This window comes from Tenrec ecaudatus, chromosome 4 (genome assembly GCF_050624435.1).
Source record: "Tenrec ecaudatus isolate mTenEca1 chromosome 4, mTenEca1.hap1, whole genome shotgun sequence".
Taxonomy (NCBI): domain Eukaryota; kingdom Metazoa; phylum Chordata; class Mammalia; order Afrosoricida; family Tenrecidae; genus Tenrec; species Tenrec ecaudatus.
This window is the reverse complement of record NC_134533.1, coordinates 181223898-181247415: the sequence shown is the minus strand read 5'-3', so window position 1 is coordinate 181247415 and position 23518 is coordinate 181223898. Positions and strand designations below refer to the sequence as shown.

Genomic DNA, 23518 nt, shown 5'->3' with positions numbered 1-23518 from the left:
TTTTTCTATAAAATGGCATGACACATTAGAGAAGTGTTTCCAAACTGGAGAGAAATTTATCCCCAGGGCGCTAGCTGAATACATTTTCTGTTTTCACAGTTAGTGGTGAATGTTACTAGCATCTAGTGGGCTAAGGCCAAGGATACTGCTAAAAATCCTGCAATCTACAGGACAGCCCGTAACCAAGAATTTTCTGGTCCAAATGGTCAATGCTGCCGAAGCTCGATAAGAGGATGTTGTATCCAAGAAGAGCAAGACATTTAGTCTTGAAACAAGGGAGATTCACTACAAAGGAATGGACGTTGTGGGAACCAGGGCAAAGTACTGCCATAGATTCATTTATTTCTTCATAGAATTACTATGTATGGAGTGCTGGAGAGTGCTGGTGATGAAAGCAACAGAGGCAGAGCAAAGATGCCTGATTCTTAAAGATAAGTTAGAGCCATTCTTTTGGTGCCAAGAGAGCCATTTTCAGTTGAAAAGATACCATCTTACATTATGACTCTAAAGAGAATTGCCATGTTGTCAAGAGACCAACTTAGAAGCCTATGCTGCTTAAAGCAATACCTAGTAACATTATTACTATTACTATTAATAATAATGTTGTTGTTATTATTATCGGCACCACTTCAGACTGACTGACTTATCCAAAGACAGAACCATGAAAGGAAAACAATGCTCCTCTGAGAAGCAGTATATGGAAGGAATCTCACTATGTGTATGCCTGTGTGGATCGGAGAGGTCGATAAACTTACACAGCTTTGGAATTGCTCTGCTGGCCTGAGAACAGGTGTGACTTTACTTTTCCATTTTCTGTTTTCAGCAGTCCTATGCACCAGCTCCCCACCCCATGGCTCCTCCCAGCCCCAGCACAAACAGCAGCAGCAACAACAGCAGCAGCAACAGCAGCGGGGAACAGTTGAGTAAAACCAACCTGTACATTCGAGGTCTTCCACCAGGCACCACTGATCAGGACCTAATCAAGCTGTGCCAACCGTAAGTCCCCTTCTGTTCTCTGCACTGGGTCTAGGCTACATACTTGCCTGTGAGATAACAAGCCACAAGAGGACAGGCTATTTCATCCCCTCACCTCATTTGCTGGTTCTTGATGAGGAAGGCTTTGCTGTGCAAACAGAATGTAGCCTTGAACTTGGAATTCAGTTTGCTTTAGAGATTAGGGTTGTATAATTTGTGTTGTGTTGAAGAAAGAGGGTCAAGAGCAGGGTGCCCATTGACATGGCAGCCTCAGCCTGAAATTGGGCAAGTATTGGTTTGAGCTTTCCAGGCTCATTTGTGGAACCAGTGAGAAGTCCCATGAGAGCAGCGGCTTTCTTGAGAAGTGTCAAGTGACCATCCAACTCAGGAGTGGTAGCTCTCAGGATGCTTACTTCATTTTCCCCAAGGCTTTTCTGGCCAGGCTATGGTAAATGTAGGTCTAAGCCAACAATCTCACTAACCCATTGCTGACAGGCCAATTCTGATGCATAATGGATCTGCTGGACAGGGTAGAAAGGTCCCGTGTAATTTCCATCTTTACAGAAGCCAACTGCCAGATCCTTGTCCTATGGAGCAGCAGGTGTGTTTAAACTTCTGACTTTCTGATTAGCAGTCAAACAATTTCTCCATTGCTCTATCTGGATTCCAACCAGAGCCAGGTACTTGGAGAATTTATTGCTTATTCTCCAGTTTCCTGAAAACATCTATTACCAAGTCCAGAGAAGATGTCTTTCAACAAGTCCATTCTGCTGTGCATAAAGTCTCACCAAGTAATTTTTGTCTTTGTTAGGAAAGATACATATGATTAAACTTCTTTCCAAAATAATTTTATTAATCTCTTACCTATTAACATATATTTTATTAACTCTTTTATAGGTATGCAAGTAAATTTCACATATGTAAGTTTACCCTACAAATAAAATTAATAATTGAATAAGAATCATAAAACTTAGGTAATATTTATATTATTGTCTGGTTATTTTCAAAGTAGTATCGGTACTGAGGATTTGATTGGGTCTTAGGTGGGTATTTGTACAACTGGGAAACTATTACCCAATTTTTTTTCTCTTTTGCAATACTTGTACAAGCAGGTTGAGAGGGTACTCATTTTGTGAACTCTTCAACCTCTGAAATACTTACTGGGAGTAACACAAAGTAGAGAATATTTATTTGCCTTTGCTCTGGATTTTAAGCAGGGGAGTAGATATCAAGACAGCAGAAAGTAGCAGGAAAACAAAAACACAAACACCTAACTCTATAGTCAGCTGCCAACCACAGGTGTGAGTTAGGGGGAAGGGACCGGGTGCTAGTGACTGCCTTGATTTATGAAAAAGGCAAAACAGAACCTTTGAAGTAAATATTTATTTAAAATCAGTTACAAAAAGAAGTTGAGACATTACAGGCTTAAGATACCATGGCATACCAATGACTATTAGATTTAGGGCTGAGATGATTATAAAATATTAAGGTTGGATAATAGCGGATAAGTGACTCCTATTTAGAAAAATATCCACTCTTTTGGAAAGTCAGGTCTTCTGAACTGTGAACATTTATAGGCTCTGTGATAGAAGCATCAGATAAAGTATCTCCTTTAATGGATTCTTATGTGAATTGGAAGATTAAATGTCACCTTGATTTGTATATCAATCTCATTCGCTAAAAATATTGGTGTTTGAGCATTCTGGGAACTCCTGTCTTCTACCTTGGAACTCCTGTCTTCTACCTGGGACACACATTCTCTCTGCCTCACCTTCCTGTTGACAAGCCACGGGGAGCCACTAATGGCAGCCGAGCCCTGGAGATGCTTCCACTGCCACTGGATCCACAAGACTTTCTGCCCACAGGCCTGTGATCTTCCTGCATCTGGCATCACTGCATGTGTTGCTTGAATCTGAAGAGGAATTTATAGACTAGCATTAGACATGTGCTCTAATATCAGACTTATGGACTTGCTCTGGACTGGGCAGGGATGTTTCCTTACTATATAGTTACTCTTTGATATAAAGCTCTCTCATACGATATATAGATGCTTATGGAGGAATCGTGTTTGTTGTTGTTTCTAGCCCTACACCTCCTGGAAAGCTAGTTGAATTCACCACAGATTCCTCGAACCAAGGTATTCTCCTTCATCAACCCCGGGGTAGACTCCAATGTCTATTAAGAGGATCTGGATACTGTTCAATATGGGTCACAGGTTGAGAAGCCCTCTCCCTGCTGTAAGAACAGGAACACCATCAAACGTCTCTTTACCGGACCGAGGGAAGCTGAAGTAGAATTCTGCACACTAGAAATTGCTAGGCCACTCCGGGATCTTAAGGCTCCTGGAGCCTCAGTTTCCACTTTATGAAAAAGTGGGTTAATTTGGATTAACTCTAGGTTAAATGGTAATATCAGTGGTATGAAGGAGCTACTTCTGACTAGTTTTCCAGAGGCAACTGATAAAAATTCAGTAATATTGTGTGCTAGTTGATGCTGACTTGGCCTAAAATCAGTTGCAGTGAGAGGGAGTATTTCTGCCGTGGAAATGATCAGAGATTACAAATCAGGGGTTCTTTGCTTTTTTCTTAGGAGAGCTGGTTTATGAATACATCACCAGGTAGCGTCAAACTGTGTATTTCTCTCTCAGTCTGCGTCTGCAGGTAAGGCTGCCAGGAATGTGCACATGGAAAGTATTATCTGAAAGTTTGTAAGAGTGTTTTCAACCTAAGAGCCAGCTGCTGTTGAGGAAAAAAAGTTTAGTGTTTCGTGTGTGCCTTTGAGGAATTTAAAGAAAGTTAAGTGAACAGAGGGAAATGTTCATACGCTCCTATTAGTATTTGTTTACTATCAGGATCTAGCCCATGGCATAGTGTTTTGTTTGTTTGTTGGGCAAATACGTTATCTTTCCCACGACTGGAAGTGGACATGGCTGTGTACTAAGAGTGTGGGTTGCCTTCCTCATCAACTGCATCTGTGGCTTTAGATAAATTTATTTGTCCCCTGCTAACTTTGATTTCCTGCATTTGCAAAATACTGCATCTGCCTTGAAAAAGCTTTCCTGTTTTTGCCTCTCAAAACTTCGGTAATGTGACTGGAGGTCCTATTATTTATCAGTGAAACTTTCTCCAGGGTCACCTTTCATGTCTCCACCCAGTCTTCTCGTACAGAGGAATTGGCAGAGGTCCAGCTTGAATTGATTCAGCTGCTTGGATTTGACCTGATGGCTGGGAGGCCTGTGGTGGGGGAGTGGTGTTCATCTGCCCAGACAGGCCTTCTCGTTTGCAGTGTGTTCTCTACGAGGAGTCGTTAGTAATTTATACGACCATATTCTAAAGATCCAAATCACTTTACCTTGCTGCTGCTCAGCTGACCTTTGAAAGTAAGTTCACCCAAGGAACAGGTACTATCCATAGGTTTGAGTGCGATTACCATCAGGATCCATTTGCCATGTGCATTCCTATAAAATGAAAAGTACTTTTAGATTAAACGCTTTCTTTTGAGAAATGCAGTATTTGCTAATATCCATGGTAATATAACGCTAGAAAGCAGAAATACAGGGAATAGCAGAGACATATTGAAGTATCTGGTATTCATATAGAGCACTCATATTCATACTAATGAACAGCAAAACATGGCATTAGTGAAAAATAAATTACATTATTTTTCTCCACAGAATCTAAGAGAAAATCCTAATTGAGCAATTTCATTCACATTCATTGTCAAAACTCCTGTGTTAGGATTGCAAGTCAAAGCAATGGAAAAATACACCACCGCCACCACTACACACACATACACACACACACACACACACACTAACACACACACACTCACACACACTCACACACACAGGCACACTCACACACACACATGCACACTCGCACACTCACACACACGCACACACTCACGCACACGCACACTCACGCACACTCACATACACACCAGAGAATAATAAACACAAAGAATGATTTTGCTCCAAGGAATACCTTTCTAGCTATACCTGTCTTTTGGGTGAAAGAATACATTCCAATCATGTGTTTTGAGGGCAAGGAGCAGTCAGAATAAGAAATGGTTGAAAAGCAGATCCAGAAGAAAAATTTGTGTTCAGAGAAGGGTTTGAATTCATAATATGGACACTAGAATAATTGTGTGTGGCAACTGATGTCTTTTGTCATTGCATTCATTTATCCTTTAAAAGATAAAGTACCTGCGAGGCAGTTAACCAAATGAACTCCACCCTCCCCCAAAGAAATAAATAACAATGAGGTAAGACAGAATAATATCTGAAACATTTGATTTTCAGTTACTCTCATTTCCGTGCTCTGCTTTGGATGGATCCGCAATGTGCTATTAAACATATAATGGCTGTATTATAAAATATAATATAATAAACACATAAGCAAATATATTGACAACAAAACTCCAATGGACTATACACAAATATTCATAAGATAGGGCTATGACTCGGAGACCATGGGTGGAACACGTTGACTACATTCCCCCATTCTTACAAGGAGCCTGGTATCAAGGTGGGCTACACGGCGAGTTTCTAACCACAGGGCCAGCGTGGTTTGAACCCACCAGTTAGTCAACGCGAGAGAGGTAAGTGGTCTGCCCAGGAGAAGGAGCGGTTCTACGTTGGCCTGGAGAGTCCCCATCACCATCCGTTGGAATCCCATCCATAGCAAACAGCTGGTCTTTTTGTCTTTTTACGCTTAGCCAAAGGAGTCTCGTGGTGCTGTGAGTGAGGATGCGGAGTGCCAACCATCAGGCTGGTAATGTAAATCTACCAGAGCCTCTGTGTGAGAAAAAAGAGTAATCTGCTCCTATCTATCTCTACAGCCTCAGAAGAACTCTCTAGAGTGGCTCTGAGATGGAATTGATACGACAGCAGTGGGTTTTGCTTGGTTGGGGTATGCGTATCTCAAGAGAAGCTGATAGAAATGAGGATAGATGGAAAGAATTCAAGGAAGCAAGAGAGAACATTTCAATTTGATTCAAATTTTGATGGTGTGGTAATTTTTTTAAAATATTGAGTTATATTTCCACATTGTAAAAAATTATTAACTTTCAATATAGGTTCGTAAACATTCCACTGAAGCACATTGAAATTGCTCTAAAACAACAAAACATATTTGGTGTAATGAATAGAGTTTAATCTGGAATAAACCATTTATTTATATAGTCCACCTATACAGTTACCTTTTATCTAAAAGTCATTTGGGTTTGTATATTTTACTTAATCCATTTCTCCCAAAGAGTATAGGACGTTGCCCTCACTTCCACTTGAGTAGCTAAGCCAGAGTTCATGGCGAGACTGTCCACACAGAGTGCCTATGATGAAGTGAATGGACGCGTTGCTGCTAAGGCTGCTGGTAGGAGACCAAAGGGAAAGCGAAAGAAGCTCATAAACAGGACCACACATATTTCCAGTCATCAGCAGAAGAGCAGAGGAGTCGATTGGGCTGCCCTTCATGGTTTTGGGTAAATGTTCTCTCTGCTCCAGGTGTGACACCCTAGAGGGAGCTGTGAATGTCACTTTAACATTTAACAAGTGAAAAACTGGGGAATAGAGGGGCATGCTGTGCTTGGGCGCTGCAGGGTCTGCCCAAACTAATCTTCCTGACTTTCCCCCAATGCTGCTGCATGTCTTGGCTTGGTGTGCACTGAACACTGAGTCGTAAGAGCAGACTCAGGTGCCATCCGGGCTCCGAGTGTAGAGTCCATTATACACCGTTGTCAGACAGTTTTGACAAATGCACCGACACAATCAAACCTTTTATCAATTTAAAAGTAACCTTGTCACAGTTATCTGTCAAACTGTTCAGATACAACCAAAGGAAAACAAGTCATCATGCACTCTGGGGTAACCAAGTAAATAAGAAAAATGTGACTGGAAAGTCTTTGCGTTCTGTCTTACAGTGTCGTTCAAGATTTAAAAGTCCCCTCTAATAAGACCTGGGAAAATTTATTAGTAGCTTTCTTCTCCAAGTCAGACTCAAATTACACAGCTCCTTTCGCAGTGCCATAAATTCGTGTGATGGCAGGTGTGAGCAGGAAGTGAATTCAAAGATCTTTGAACCCAGCCTTTGTGTAATTTTCATGAGGCAAGTGCCTTAAAGACCTAAACTAAACACTTGGATTCATTGAGTCAGCAGAGATCAGGCATTGGATTTCATGTATGAAGGCAATAGTAGGTTCATTTATTTTAGCCGACTATCTATTGGAAACCAGATACAGTATCCATATTTGATGAATAACTTTAACTATCATTCACAATAAGCACCTGCAATATTCATATGTGTGTATCATTAGCAGTATTTATTGTGTATTACATACCACGTACTCTGGGAAATTTCATTATTTGTTTATTTAATATTCACAACAACCCTATAATCATCTAATAACTAATTACCTATTACTTAGCAGTCTTTGAGTAAACTGAGGCTTGAGAGCATAAGGGACACAATCTGAGTTTACATAACCACCAGGATCCAAAACCTGGTTCTGACTTCAACATCCTCATTCACAACCAAGAAGACATTCATTGAATGGGCACAAGGGTAGCATAGGTCAGAGGTTCTCCTATGTGCATATTAATAAGGACCCTTTGGGGAATTTTAAAATTACTGAACCTCCTGGATTCTCAAGAGGGACTCTCAGTAAACTGTCATGAGATTTTTTCTCTTGGTTATCAAGATTTTTTAAAAACCTTCAGGTAATTCTTATATGTATCAACATTTGAGATTACAAGAAGTAAAGGGCACTTGCAATGATGGAAACTATAAATTAATCCTTTGTTTTACCTATCTGACTAGCATTCAAAAGATCCAGCATAACTGGTTATCCTATGACACTAACCAAAGATTTATTCAATTATTTCTATTAAGAAATTTGAGGATTAACAAAAAAGAGAAATTTCAGGATGAATTTAAACTTTGGATCATAAAACTGGACCCATAGACCAGGCATAAGGAAAAGGTTTCTAAATATGTTTTAAATGTAATTGGGAGGATTTTGCGCTCTCGCACATGATTTTTATATGTTAAACATACTTTCTGACATTTAACTTTTTGATACTTTCATTTAATTGAGTTTAGCCAAAAATTTTTCTATTTTGATTCATTTTATTAAAATTCGATAGGCATTTTTACTTTTATTGCTGACATACATTCTAGTGACTAAAAGTCTAGTGAATTTTGAAAATAGTATGCCTTTACCCGCATCTTTGGGTCATCTTGAACATTTTTGTCCTATTAATCCATTGGCCTGGAAAAAAGACATCATGATTGGTAAACTGAAGGGTCAGTAAAACAGAGGAAGATCGTAAATGAAATGAATTAATACCAGTTGGCAACAATGGGCCGAAACAGAACGATTTTGAGAGTGGTGTAGGAGTGGACAGTGTTTTTGTTCTGTTGTACATGGATTAGGAAGGAGTCAGAGATGGCTTAATAGAAATCAACAACAACAAAGAGCTATGGATCTTTCTTTATTGTTTTAACTACATTGGATTAAGGAAGTGATGCTGAGTGTTTACTTACCTAATGATTTACCTGAAAATATATTTATCCAAATTGCCTGATACCTGATCATTATCTGCTCTTTCTCTCATAGAAATAGAGACCAGTGAAAATAGAATAATGGAAAGGTAATTCAGGTTTTGTTGTACCCACATGGGTGCTAGCACAAAAGAGCTGGAGATAGGAAAAATGACTGTCAACTTTTTCTGAATGAGTCAGAGTCCTGGAGCTCTGGGAGAGGGTGGTATTCCACATCATATGGATTGGATAGAATTTTGAAGGATTGGTATTCAAGACCAAGACTTCGGCAAGATCTTATGTCATCCTGATTCCCAATTTGCTCAGTGATTTCCTTATTTCCAAACACAGCTGGTTCTGTTATAGTTCGCCTTCTATTTAATCTCCCTGTGCCATCGGGCACTGATGACCTCACCTGACTCTTTAACAACTCTCTCCTTCCTGGAGTGTCATTCTTCCCTTTTGGAGTGCTCCCGATTGTTCGTTTATTGTTTGTTTCAGAGTTTAATTTTCAACTTCTCTCCCTCCAACGGCCTCTTGAATATTCCGTTGTTTGGAAGAGGCGCTACATTTCTCTTCCCACTCTTCCAAGTCCCTTTCCCTCTTTGCTTTGTAACTCTGGCTTTCCAATCATTAGCACATTTCTGCCTGGAGCCCCTGGTTACTCGTTGTAGTTCTAGATGTTGACATGTATCCTAAGAATCACTGAGCCAATTCTCCATAAGGGGGTATCCCTTGACTTGCTGTCTCTTTACTTTCTACTTCTTCGTGAATGCCACCATCATCCACCCAGTCAGCAATAACATCCAGCTTTGGGGGGCATTCTTACCCTCAGTTTCCAATTAGTTCCCCAGAGCCCTTGATTTATCTGCTTCATGTCTGGGGTATCCAGAATTTCCTCTGTTTCCCTGTATTTATATTCTAAGCACTCACTTATTCAACAGTAATTTTTGGATGTCACCTATGTGCCTAGTACCAAAGATACCATTTCTACTCATAGAATTTCTGATCGTGTGAAACAATTGACAGATAAATTAATTAAGAAAGTTACATTTTTTAAATGTCACGAAAATTATTCATAAGTAATGACTAAAAGGTTAGTGTAGACTGGTGACTTTTTAGGTAATATCAGTTTCAAAAATCTAGACATATACTAATTAGCCGAAGGGAAATTTTAGAGCTCAAATAGCCTGTACAAAAGTCTCAAAGTACATCTGACCTTGTATTCCAGAGAACCAAAGAAAGTCAGAGTAGCTAAATGATGGTGAGTACAGGTGACCCATTGGGCTGCAATCTTCATGGCAGCAGTCGGAAACCACCAATAGCTTTTAATGAGGAAGAGGGGTGGGTGTCTTTGGTAAGCACTTCCAGTCTCAGAAACCCACAGGAGGTTGATGGGCGTCAGCACTGACTCAGTAGCTGTGAGAGGGAAAGGTGTGATAAGGTGTAGACCAGACTAAAAGATGAATTTGTGAAGATAACTCATGGCTAAATCAAAGGGTTAAGTGTGCCAGTGTAAGGAGATAGAATTTTATCCTTAGTTAAAGAGAGATCACCATTCAGACTTAAAGCCTGGCTCTGGCTTCAAAGCCTTCATTTATGGCCACTAGAACATTCCTTTAGTAGAAACAAGGGTAGCATTGGTTTGCAAAATTAGGTGCTTATCTTGAAGGTGAACAAGCGGCCATCTAGCTCAGAAGCAAATAAGCCCACATGGAAGAAGCACACCGGCCAGTGCGATCACGAGGTGCCCAAGGGACCAGGTATAAGGCATCATGCAAAAAAAAAAAGATATAAGTGTGTGTATGTATGTGTATATATGTGTATATGTATATATGTATGTATATATGTGTATATATATATCATATTAAATGAAGGGGGAAGTGCAGAGTGGAGACCCAAGGCCCAAGTGTCGACCAACGGAGATCCCCTCATAGAGGGGTTTAGGAGAGGAGATGGGTTAATTAGGGTGTGAGGTAGTATCGATGAAGAACACAGCTTTCCCCCGGATCCTGGATGCTTCCTCCCCCCAACTACCATGATCCGAATTCTACCTTGCAGGGCTGGATAGGACAGAGGCTGTACACTGGTGCATATGAGGGCTAGAGGCACAGGGAATCCAGGGTGGATGATACCTTCAGGACCAAGGTGGGAGGGACAATGCTGGGAGAGTGGAGGGTGAGTGGGTTGGAAAGGGGGAACTGATTACAAGGATCCACATGTGACCTCTTCCCTGGGAGAGGGACAGCAGAGAAGGGGGAAGGGAGACTCCGGATAGGGCAAGATATGACAAAACAACGATGTATAAATTACCAAGGGCATATGAGGGAGGGGGGAAGGGGGAGGGAGGAGGGGAAAAAAAAGAGGACCTGATGCAAGGGGCTTAAGTGGAGAGCAAATGCCTTGAGAATGATTGGGGCAGGGAATGTATGGATGTGCTTTATACAGTTGATGTATGTATATGTGTGGATTGTGGTAAGAGTTGTATGAGTCCCTAATAAAATGTAAAAGAAGAAAAGAGAAAAAAATGATTAGGGCAAAGACTGTACAGATGTGCTTTATACAATTGATGTATGTATATGTATGAACTGTGAAAAGAATTGTATGAGCCCCTAATAAATTGTTAAAATAAAAAAAAAAATTAGGTGCTTATGCAGCTCCTTTGGAGAGTTTCACAAGTCATTAATGCCTGAATCTTACATCACAGACTCTGATTTAACTTGAATGGTTTACTTTTAAATAATAGATTTTAGGAAAGATTGAGAGGACAAGCACAAAAATGATCCAGAAGCTGGCATATGAGTGAAGAGCAATAGTACTTAAGGAAGAAGTCTGAGATTCACGAAGGCATTAGCCCAAAACTGCAACACTACCAAAGGCTCTAGGGGGTTGATAAAATACCAACTGAAATGACTCAGCAAACTGATGAAGCACTGGAAGCATTCACCAGTCTATCCCAAGGAATTTTGAAAACATCTACTTGGCCAACTGACTGGAACAGATCTACATTTAGACCCAACAGAATGTACAAATGATAAAACAATATCATTGATATTACATGCAAGTAAATTTTTTGCTGAAGGTATCCAACAAAAGTGGCAGCAGTACATGGACAAGACAAATGGAAGGGTTAGGCAGGGTCAGGCCACAGGTTCAGGCAAGAGTTCGAAGAAGACATGAAACAAGATATCAATGCTGATGCCAGGTAGATCTTGACTGAAAGAGAATATCGGACAGATGTTTGCTTGTGTTTCATTGACTTTGCAAAGTAACTAAACTGTGTGGACCATAACCAACTATGAAAAACCTTGAGAAGAATGGGAATTTCAGAACACTGTATTTGTGCTCATATGGAGCCTATAGATAGATTAAGAGGCAGTGTATGAACAGAAATAAAGGTTACTGTATGGTTTAGAATCAGGAAAGTGTGCATCTGGATATGTCCTCTCACCATACTTACTCAATATATATACTGAGCAAATTATCCGAGAAGCTGGATTATATGAAGAAGAATGCAGCATCAGGATTGGAGGGAGGTTTATTAACAACTTTCGATATGCAGACGGCACAATCTTAATTGCTGAAAGTGAGGAGGACTTGGAGCACTTGCTGATGAAGATCAAGGATGCAGCCTTCAGTATGGAGCACCACTCAATGTAAAGAAGACCCTAAACCCCTCAAAACTGGACCAGTAGGAAGCCTCCTGAAAAAGAAAGAAAAGATTGAAGCTATCAAGGATTTAAACTGTCGTGTTGACTGTTGAATAGATGGCAGAATGCCCGATGAACAAACAAATCAGTCCTTGGAGAAATAGAATCAGAATGCTCTTAGAAACAAGGATCGTCAGAGGGCTGGATCTTAGCCCTGATCTTAGACATGATATCGAGAAAGGGACCAAAGCTGTTTCCTGTGAAGGCTGTTTCATTTTGTAGAAAGCAAGGAAAGTCCTGGAGGGAAGCCCCAGACTAGCCGGAGTCACGTGCATTTAATGAACAAATAAGGATCCATCTTTTGCTTACACACTCAATATTACTTCTGAGACACGGACTAACCATTTGCTTGAACCATCAAGGCTTCACCGAGCATACTACTTCCATACCTAATGCAAAATTATCTAGGGTCAATATGTTTTTGGTGGGTTTTTTTTCATTCTGAACATTTTCTACATATTTCCATTTTCAGTTGACTTTTGGGGGCACAGAATAAGAGATTGTTGAGGAAAATCACACAAAGCAAACGTGTACTTGGCCTATTCAAAATGATACCCTCTTGCTTGAAAATACAAAATAGCATGATTGAAATAAAATTTTAATCATGAGATTGAGAAGAGTTATAGTTACATCTTTATTTCCAAAAGACAAAAAAGTTATTTGTTTTTTTAATTTACCTTCTGTCATTATATTCATTATATATTCTAATTGGGATATCTCTGAATAAATGAGTACCCTATTTTATACAATGAATATATCCTGATGTTATTTTTAAAATATGCATGCTTGGCTTTTAAATCAAGATTATAAGGGAATCAAATTATTTTCACCAATTTAAGTAAGAACTAAATGCAGATCTCTGAGTTTCAACAAATAGATGCATCTAAAAAATCACTAGAACTATCCAAAAATAGAAAATTTCCAACACCTCAAAAAGTTGTTTAAAGCAGCCATGTTCACAAACTTAGGATTTAAAGTTGACCAACTTGGAACTACTTTCAAAAAACCAAAGGCAGCACACCATGAGAAGAGCAAGAGGTGTTGAGTCTGTTGTGAGTTCTAATAACTCAAGTCCTAGTTGTGTGAGCATGGCCAAGTCATTTAGCCCTTCAAAACCTAATAATTCTTGGTGAATATTAAATTCTTAAAAAATATTAGTTATCATTCATTTTTCCAATCTTGGAAAATGCATTATTGCCATTCATGTATTTATATGGTAGAATTAATTAAATGTAACTCACCTGTAATTTTAAGGCTGATATAGTAGTTACACTTCATGCTGCTGTGTTAGTCTGGGTAGATTAGAGAAACAAATTCATAGACACTCATATATAAGAAAGAGGTTTATATACAATAGCAGTTGAATATTGAGAAAACGTCGAATGTTGAGTAAACCTCCCAGCCAAGTCCAGATTTAGACCATAAGTCTGATATTAGCCCATATGTCCAATGCTAATCTATAAAGTCCTCTTCGGATTCATGAAACACACGCAATGATGCTGAATGCAGGATTAATCCCAGGCCAGTGGGTAGAAAGCCTTTGGATCCAGTGGTGGTGTAAGCATCGGAGCACTGGCAGGGGTCTCATGTGGCTCCTCTAGTTCCCAGGGCTGCATCAGGGCACGTCCATGTGGCTTCTCTTCAGGGCTCTCACCCAGGAAGTGAGCAGAGAAGTGTCTCCCCACTCTGCAGAGGAATGCAGGAGTTCCCAGAATTCTCAGGAGAAGGCCATGCCAACACAGAGTCCTCATTGGTTATATCTTCATTGATAGACTAAACTCCATCCCTTCACTCTTAATCCTCTCGAGTCCCAAAATGACACCAGATTATGTAACCAGCACAGCTGCTAACTGAAAACAGCAGTAGTTCAAAATCACCAGCCATTTTGCTTTCTGAAGCAGACAGACTGGGCTTCCTCCCATGAAGACTTACAGTTTCTGGCGCACACAAGGGCAGTCCCACCCTTTTCTATAGGGTCACTAACAGACATCAGCCACTTAAGGGCAGTGAGATTTATTTTTCCATATAAATAATCATTTTATTGGGAAAACTTCCCTTTGTCCCATCCCTCTCCCACCATACCCCCAGAGATTTTGTTTTCTTTAGTAATCAAACAAATACTTTTTATGGTTAGCATATTATCCCTATCACATATATGTTACATATGTATGTGTTATGTGCATGTGTGTATATATATGTATGCCTGTGATCACATGTATTATCATTGTTAAGCCATTGTATAGCAGGGTGAATATATACATGTTATATTGTTTTTGAAATATGAAAATAAAATATGTTACAAAGGAAATCTTAAAACGTTTTGGTTGTATTGTGTATTTCATTATAATATGCTTTTAAAAATTCAAAAGAAATTTTTGAACCAAAGAGAAGCCAAATATTTCAAATATTGAATATACAAAAGCAGCTTCAAGAAATATTTGATCATTTTAGTTACTGTTCATTTGTGATTTTCTGTTATCATTTTCACCTTGTTATTTTGATTTTAAGTTGAGACAGTTCCCATCCACCACGTGTTTTTAGAATGTAGAGATTTCACAGAGTGTTATTTTTGAGTCTTTTCTCATTATATTTTTTTGTGTGCTGGAGACCTCTACTAAATTTATCTCTTTATGTTGATATTCATACTAGATTGAGGAGGATCAGAGAAAAAGATGCTTGACTAGTCTCAACCACTGAAGTATTCTTTAATAAATGTTTAAATCCAGATGCACTCCAAGCTGGCTTAATTTTGACGATTGTCTAGATGACAGAAAGCTTGCTGTTCCTGTGTGGAGCTCTTGTGACGCGGTGACTAAATACTAACAAGCAACCCAACTGTCGGCTCCTTGAATCCACCAACTACCCCACGGGGGAAACATGTAGCTATCTGCGTCTGACATGATTTACAGCCATGGGAACCTTTGGGGCAGTTCTCCTGTGGCCTGTCAGCTTGGGGTAGGCAGGAATCGACTCCCTTGTAGTGGGTTTGGTGGTTGAGTGGGTCATCTCTAGACTCTGTACTGGTAACTCATCATCAGCAAAGTCATTCTGGGACCCAGATGTCAGGGTTCGATCCCAGATTTGTCATTCATCTGAACACACGTTACACACCCTCTAGTCTATAAAGGGGGTCTACTATACTAAAGTCATTGTGGGTGGTGACTCCTGGGGAGACATAACTGCTCCATGCCATTTTTATGGCCGTGACCTTTTGGAAGCAGATTGCCGGTTCTTTCTTCTGTGGTGCTGCTGATGGAGTTAAACCTCCAGTCACTTATCACAGGTACCATCCAGCAAATCCAAATGTACTAAGAGACTAACCCACGGCATCTTGGAAAGAGAAAGAAATGATTTATCAGTAAAATACTTAAATCGGGCAGAGTATGGGGTGATCACCTAGTCAGTATTATGTGTATGAGAAATTTTCCAATATAAACTGAAGTTAATTTACACTCATTTCAAACATCCCATTTGAAGCCAATTATCATTTGTTCAAATGACTTCTAGCTGAAAATCTGATACACTCTGCTTATCAGAACCTACTATCCATAGTCCTTTCCAGGCCCTAAAGTCAGCGTCTTCAGTGCTAGTGCACATGCTAGCATGGAAAGAAAATACAATGCTTTCATTGTTCAGGAAACAGACCTCAGTCTTTGGTAATTGCAGACTCGTGCACACATGAGTTTTCAAAGGCGCCGAGGCTAGCATGCGTTTGTTGCCTGCAAAATTGAGCCTTGCCGATTCTTGCACTGGATTCTTGGGAAAGCAACCAAGTTTAAGATAAAGAGCTGACCTGTTTCACCGACGCATGCTTCAGCCTCACAGGGCAGGCCAGAGACATGATCTCTGGATGAGCTGCATGTCTCAACACAGAATGATGTGCAATCACAGAGTGAACTCCCTGATCGCTAAACTCCCCGGGGTGTTTTATTGGATATTAAGTGTCCTTAGGACACTTTCATTTCAAGACAACAAACCAGAAAAAAGGCCGTGAGCACTTCAAGTAGGAACGAGAAATGAGGTTATCAGTGAGCTGTAAGAGGTTCTCGGATTCACAATTTAGAAGAGGAGTCATCTTGCACTAATAATGAATGACACCTCCAAGAATGGCAAGGAGGCATATGTCCAGGGAACATTTTCATGTCAGGATCTTATTCTCTGAGCGGAAGGTGATTTGCTGGGGGCCTTTTAATAAACATCCAGTTCTTGGCTCTATGCTGCCCTATGGGGCTCTGCTATGTTTGTCTCCAAAGCAAAAAGGTAGTATTTACTAGGTTCCCACGATGTGCTAATTTTGTGGAAGGCCAATGTCTCATACTCATGGCAGGTGTGAAGAGGACAGCCTTGATGAGTGAAAGTAACCAATTCTGTTAAGAACTTTGTAGGGAGTATAACAACTTGGTGGCAGACTGGGTTACACATTGGGCTACACAAGGTCAGCTGTTCGAAACCACCAGCCACTCAGCAGGAGAAAGACAAGACTTTCACTCCAATCGAGACTTCCAGTCCCGGAAACCCACAGGGCAGGTCTACCCTTCCCTACAGGGTCTCTGTGAGTCTGAATGGACTAGATGGCAGCAAGTAGTAGGGATGACCAATTTGGCTAGGTTTGTTCGGGACATCTCCATATTCAGAATTACAGCCTCACATCAAAGGATCCCTTCACTCCTGGGCAAACCAGCATGCTTGGTTTCTATATATTTAAATGATTATGTCACTTATGTTTTGGTGTTCCTCCTGGAGAAAGCATTATACATTCTCTCCCCTCACCCCCACCCCCACCCCAGCTTAGGTAACTGAGACAGAGATACGTTGTGTTACTTTCTGAAGGTTACACAGCTACTGGCAGTCCTGCAGAGTGATTAAACAAAGGAACTCAAACACACACACACACACACACACACACATACACACACACACACAAACACATTCTATCTGGTCCCTCAAACTCTACTTGACTTTAACTACTGACGTAAGAACATAAGGCTTCTGTTCAGTTGCGGGCATAAAAACGTAGCCTGCAACTAGGTACCCCAGCCCTCGGACCTGTAACAAGAAAAGGAAAATTATTTTCACGTTGCTTTTCTGAGGGACGCAAACATATTATAACTCCATTCTCAGAAATTCTTGTTAAAAGGCAAATAAGTGCATTTCTGAGCCATACGGAGGAATCAGTTACAAGTTACTTGCAAAATTCTGCCAAAGCAACATGCCTGTTATCTGCAGATGATACAGTTCCTTGCATGTTAGGTTCTTAACACAAAGTGCTGTCTAACTTAGAAGGAAAAGCACTTCAGCGGAATGCACTTGGTTTATAGTGATTTCCTAGATCCATTCATTGAAAAGAGCATGACAGTATCTTCAGACAAAATACGATGGATTCTCTGGAAATAGGAAATTGTGCCTTAAATGGCAGTTACTATTTCCTGGTTATCAGTGTGATGTAAGTGTTTCTGATCCACTTTATTCTTTCTATTACTCACCATCTCCAAAAATTACCAATTGTTGTAAATAGAGCGGCATCATAATTCTCAGACTTTTACATTTTGGTTTGAATTGCAGTGAATCAATAAAGGGGCGGATCATCCCTGCCTGGCCAACTTATAATTGTATTGAATAATGACATTAGAACAGAACATTTATCGTTAACATAGATCTGTCTTTAACTCATTCAAGAAATAATAAAAGTTAATTTTAACACCAAAAGGGCCACCACCTTAGTGTATTAGACAAGAAAGTTAATGGTATACCAACATACCTCAAAATTAGGTGCTATGCTGCAAGTGAGAATTCTTTAGTGTTAAGGTTGAAAAGCTATGTTCAATGTAATACCTCGTGGACCTTGTCTTTCTCACTTTCCTCGAGGTTTTGTATTTTACTATTATTATTGGAGAATTTCAATTTGATATCTATGTATGGATAGAAATTAAAATAATATTTTTCATGCTGTTTCACTCAGATGAGAATTTCCCTGGGCAAATGAAGAGAAACTGAGGAACCTCAGTGTCAAGTTAGTGCCCAGAAGGAAGCAATCTGTAAGAGGCTGAGAACCCGCCTTGTGCCTACCAGCACTGGGGAATTCCCTTCCCCTCCTGGAAGCTCCCAACTGGCCATGGGGCAGTAGGGAATGTCTTTAGAAGGCCTGTATTCTGCCAGGGAAAACATTACGAAGGACTGGTCATTAGTGCAGTGGTAGGAGATTGGGAGACGTGGAGTCTGTTCTTGGCCTGTCGCAGAAGAGCTCCACAGCCAGGCGAAGTCTTTCCCCTGCCTCAACCTCTGTTCCCTCTCAGGATTCGATGATCTTCCAGACCCTTTCGGAAACTCCACCCAACAGTTTGATTGCCACTTCTGTGATACGGTTACTTCTCGCTAATGAAATGTATGTACTAGAGAAGTGATTGATCTTACTGAGTAAATAAGTTTCTCTTTTTAACTACAACAAATAAAAATGTACCTGGATTTTAGTGATAGTGGCTTCATGAAATTAAAATTTCATTTTGCACTGATGCACAGTATTGTTTGGTATTAATGCGTATTTGCGAAAGTTAAAGTTGCTGCAAACAAATTGTTTACATTTAGTACCTGAGTGCATTCATTCATAGGGACAATTTTGGAACTTGACAGAGGTAAACCATGAGGATAAGTAAAAAACCAATAAAGATATCATATTGTGAAAAACGAAAGCATGTAAATATTCCATTTAGGAAAATTATATAAGTGGGACAAATTGAAATCCCATGATTAGTTTTCCAAAGCAAAGTGCTATATCCAGAACCTATAAGTGCTTCTCAAACATACACCCAAGCACTTCGATACACAGCAATATGCACACACCAGGTCTTTATGCTTGTTAACATCTCAGGCTTTTATATTTGTAGACTGTCATTCCCCTGAGAATGGAGGAAAATGCCTTATTTACTATTTTCTCTATAACATTTAGCCCAGTGACAAATATCAAGTGCCCAGTAATCTGTAGAGTAAATGTTGTTAATTATTGGAATGAATTTCTAGATCGTGGCATGATATAGAAATGTTTAATTAATTTCACTCTATGGGATATTGTTGGAAGAAGTTGCGCTTTATGGAACTAAACTTCACTGGAAAGTTGATTTCTGTTAATACTCATCTGTCTATAAATATGATATGAGCAACCTCTTAATGACTATAGAATGCTGAGCCAGATTATTGGAAAAATAGAGGTGATGGTGAAGAAGACAAAGCAGGACAGAAGTTCTTATAGAAGGTTGTCTTCAAAATCAAACTGAAAGTCACTGCCACTGGGCTGATTCCAACTCCGAGTGGCCCTATAGGACAGGGTAGAGCTGCCTTGTTGGACTTCTGAAACTTAGTCTATATGAGAGCAGATAGCCTCACCCTTCCACTGTGGTGTGACAAGGTGTTTGACATACTGTCCCAGGGGTCGCCATCTCAACAGCAGGGCTTCTTTGGTGATTATCTTGGGTACTTTAAAAAAAAAAAGCACTAATTCTCCTCCTTGGGGTTTTGAAATAAAAGAAAGTAATGCTCAATTTTCAGGACATCAAAAGAGAATGGAAGGATATTGCATTCGCACTTTAGCATCTCGCAAGAAGACAGACAATGGTGTCCATCAAGATGTCAGCAATGGTGGGTTTTACCCAAAAGCGGTCATCTCTGAGGGATGAAGGAAGCTGGCCCGTTCTCTTTCCTTTCCCGATCTCAGAGCTGGTGGCAATGTGGCCGGTCATTCATGCCTGCATAGCTCTATTAGATTTTAGCTAATTGACAGGTACCGTGCTATTTTTGATTAAGGCATTTAGATGGTAAGTAAAGGACTCAAGAAATGTCTTTCCTGGTTCTCTACAACCACACACTTCCATAAATTTTATAGTGCATCCTCTGTGACGTGTGTGAACAAATCATGGTCTAAGTCAAGTTTACTAGCATAATTTTCTATCCCTTTTGCTTCCCTAACATGGTGTACGTGCGTGTGTTTGTGTGTGTGTAAAGGGTTGGGGGGGTTAATTGCGTAGTGAATGATGTAAGGGGGTAATTGGGCCAAGAGTCTTTCAGAGCAGATGTTCTCTGGATGCAAACGTGCTCATTATATTAACAGGATGTCAAGGTAGACATTTAGGAATGACATCAGGTATAGGGAGTTTCCTCTGTATGTAGTTCATAGCCTTTCATTGTGCTCTGTACAATATTCATTCTCTGGTAGGAAGTGTCTCGCTTAGCTCAGGCTCAACTTACTTACCCCCCTTTTGTCCCTCTCATGTACACAACCCTCAATGCTCCTGGGTCACATCTAAACAAATACAACCAAGAGATGTTTTCTTGTAACCTGGGCCAATGGAAGCAAAGCAAGATAAGAGAGAATAATTGCCTTGCTCTTGGTGGGGCAGGGGCAGGGGTGAGGGGGTGTGCTATGTCTATATTCTAATTATGGACATCCTCATATTTGTTTACTGTGCCATGTAACATCATCAAGAATTTATATAAAATCTATAGCAGCATTCAGATATTTTTAAAAACAATTTGGGGAAGAGAACTCTGATCCCAAATGTCAACTTGATGAGCAAATAAGTGATTCTTCTCCCAAGAGTGCCCATAAGCACATGTATTAGTAACATTATGCAAACATCTCGTGCTGTCCAGTGTGTTTTGTACAAGGAATTTAAACCTGTTCAGGAAAACAAGAGAAAAGAAACCATTTTGGCTGTTGAGTCATGCAAACAGTCATCCCATTAATTGATTCAACTTTTGTTTGCTTGTTCTTTTGTCGAGGACCGAGGTTTCTGAAAACCAAGTCATAAAAATGTGATGAAATTAGGGGAAATATATCTAGGCACTAGACAATTTCAAATAACTCAAACCGAACTTTTTATATTAAACAGAAAAAAAATTCGGGGGGAGTCAGGTTCTTAACTAGCATTCCAAAGAACCCCTAAAACTGTATGCAAACTTCTGAAAGTGTACCTCCAAGTCCGTTTCTCCCCTGCTATGAATGAGTTAATAAATCAGAGAAAATCTACATATTGATTGGATTTACATGGAAAATTCTGAATCCCTACTGCTTCCAGTGCCTGCTAAGAGAGAAGCCACTGGGACAACGACAGCTGTTTCAGGGACACCAAATCTAGCTAATTACAAACGTTTCACTTTCAACCCATTTGGAAGTTAACATTTTTTTAGTGCCATGTGCTTTCCAACCCTTTCCTGTAGAATGGTTCGCCCTTAGGTAGAAACAAACAAACAACCACAAACCAAAAGCTCTGGATTTCACGTTCCAACGGAAGGAGATTGCATGGAGCTTGGTTTTAGACATGGAAGTGCCCTGTATCTCTGGTATGGCAGAGTCTGGGGAAAATTGTTGAACTGCAGCATTGAAGATATGGTGCCAGCCTGTGGCCTGATGCCAAGATTGCTCTTTGGCAAAAAGCAGGCAGACAAGCAGCTGGTAATTATAGCAGACCCAGCGAGCATGTGTGGGGCCACGTCTCCAGAGCCAGACACTCCAGCCCTGTTAGCAACCTGTGCTCTGGAGACGTTGGCTGGCCCAGTGCCCTTCCTCCCTAGCTTCCTCTCAGATTTAGCCCTGGCAAAAGTGGTCTTCAATAGGTTGTCCTGCCTGGGTCCTGGGCTCTGGCATCTGGCTAAAGTAGAATGCTGATAGACCACCTAAAGCTAAAAGAAGACTTGGCAGCTGTTATTGACTCTGTAGGGGGCACTGGCCAGAGCATGCTTTCACCAGAGGCTGACTGGAAGCAGGCAGAATCAATATGGGCTGCTGGCATCCCACGTTAGCCAGGGGAGAAGTGACAGCCTGCTGGCATTTGCCTTTGACCCTGTTGGCATCGATTGGGTGGCATTCTCTGTGAAAAGCACTAGTCAGGGAAACTGGTCAGGAAACGTATCAAAAGGCAATGAGTAAGAAGTAAGGGACAAGGAACGAGCCCTTGAGTATAGTCACAATCAATGGGTACAGTGAGATTAGCAACGGGTGAGTAGGGTAGCCTTCATTTTTGTAGGTGCATCTCAAAAGGGGTCAAAATCTTTTCCTGGGCATTTAAACTTTCTTTTTCGGGCAGAACTTATAGAACTGGAGAATGATTTGGTGTCAGGCTTTTGGGAGGAAGAAAGTACAGCTTTTGAGGAGGCCTGGCCCCCCGGAGATGTTCCTCTCCTGGGGTTTGGCACCATGTGCAGGTTTACTGCAGCTGCTGATGAATTTAAACCGAGTTAGCAGGCATGAGACAAAGCCTATTTGGAAAGTACTCTTTGCTCATCCTATGTTGGGGTGGGAGCGAGGAGAAGGGACTCTGGAAATGTATTTTTTTCCTGGTTCTCTAACAAATCCCAGCAGACCCACTTCAGCACTGTAGCCCCCCGTGTGGACTCCCTGGAACTTAGGGAGCCATTCAGAATGCTTTGAAAGAAAGTCTGACTATTTGAACATAGCCACTGGGTAATTTGCAGCATCTTTCAAAGGATGCCTGTAATTTCTCCCGAGTAAAGTTGAAGCATATTACAATGGTTGATCTATTAAAAATATTGGCACGGAGGAACAAGGACTCCATTGTGCTTAATTGCTGGGATTCCCGTATCACCACATAGGACAAGCACCAGCAGGATGCTTTCTATGAAATGTGTCCTTTTTATTTTTAATACTTGATCATTCTCTGGAATGAGGCATTGTCTAGCCTGTCATGTAGATGAAGTAAATAGAAGAGAGAAATAGTTTCACTGTTTTGAGGCAACTGTGATTTTTTCCCTCTGTTTTCTTTTGAGAAAGCATGCCACAGATCTCCCCCCCCCCCCTTTTTTCTTCATTTGGTCATTATCCAGAAAATATTATTGTTGTAACCCACCATGTACAATAACACTCAGGGCTGTATGAGCCACAGAAAAAGCAGACTTTCATATAAATTGTCAGGTAATATTTCATCCAAAACAATTTTATAATTTTAAGGCTGATTCCCTCCCTATTTTAAGAAGGTACACATCTGCTATTAAAATTGCATTTTTTTCATGAAGTCATACATTATTTTGCATTTTAGTTTTTTATTTTTCCATCTTTATCTACCAACTACCTGCTGAACCCTTATCTTCAGCTTAGAAGGCAACTTCTATATGTTCAATCTATTGCATCATGCACTACCCTTGACTTCTCTGAGTAGAATTACCGTGTATACTGTTATATAAGCTGAGGTTTTCAGCACATTTTTTGATGCAGTTTTTGTGGTTAAAATTAAGTGCCTTGGCTGATATTCGGGTAAACCTATACTCGAGTATATACGGTATTGGCCTATG

The 23518-nt window shown here is 40.4% G+C and overlaps 1 protein-coding gene across 8 annotated transcripts in view; it reads left to right on the top strand.

The window, feature by feature from the left end:
- The window catches only part of RBMS3 (RNA binding motif single stranded interacting protein 3), an 860635-nt gene that overhangs the window by 200452 nt on the left and 636665 nt on the right, over positions 1–23518 (top strand). For all 8 annotated transcript variants that reach the window (XM_075547116.1, XM_075547121.1, XM_075547113.1 and 5 more), the window contains exon 2: positions 824–996. In XM_075547116.1, the coding sequence (XP_075403231.1) occupies positions 824–996 (173 nt within the window). The remainder of the gene's footprint in view (positions 1–823; positions 997–23518) is intronic.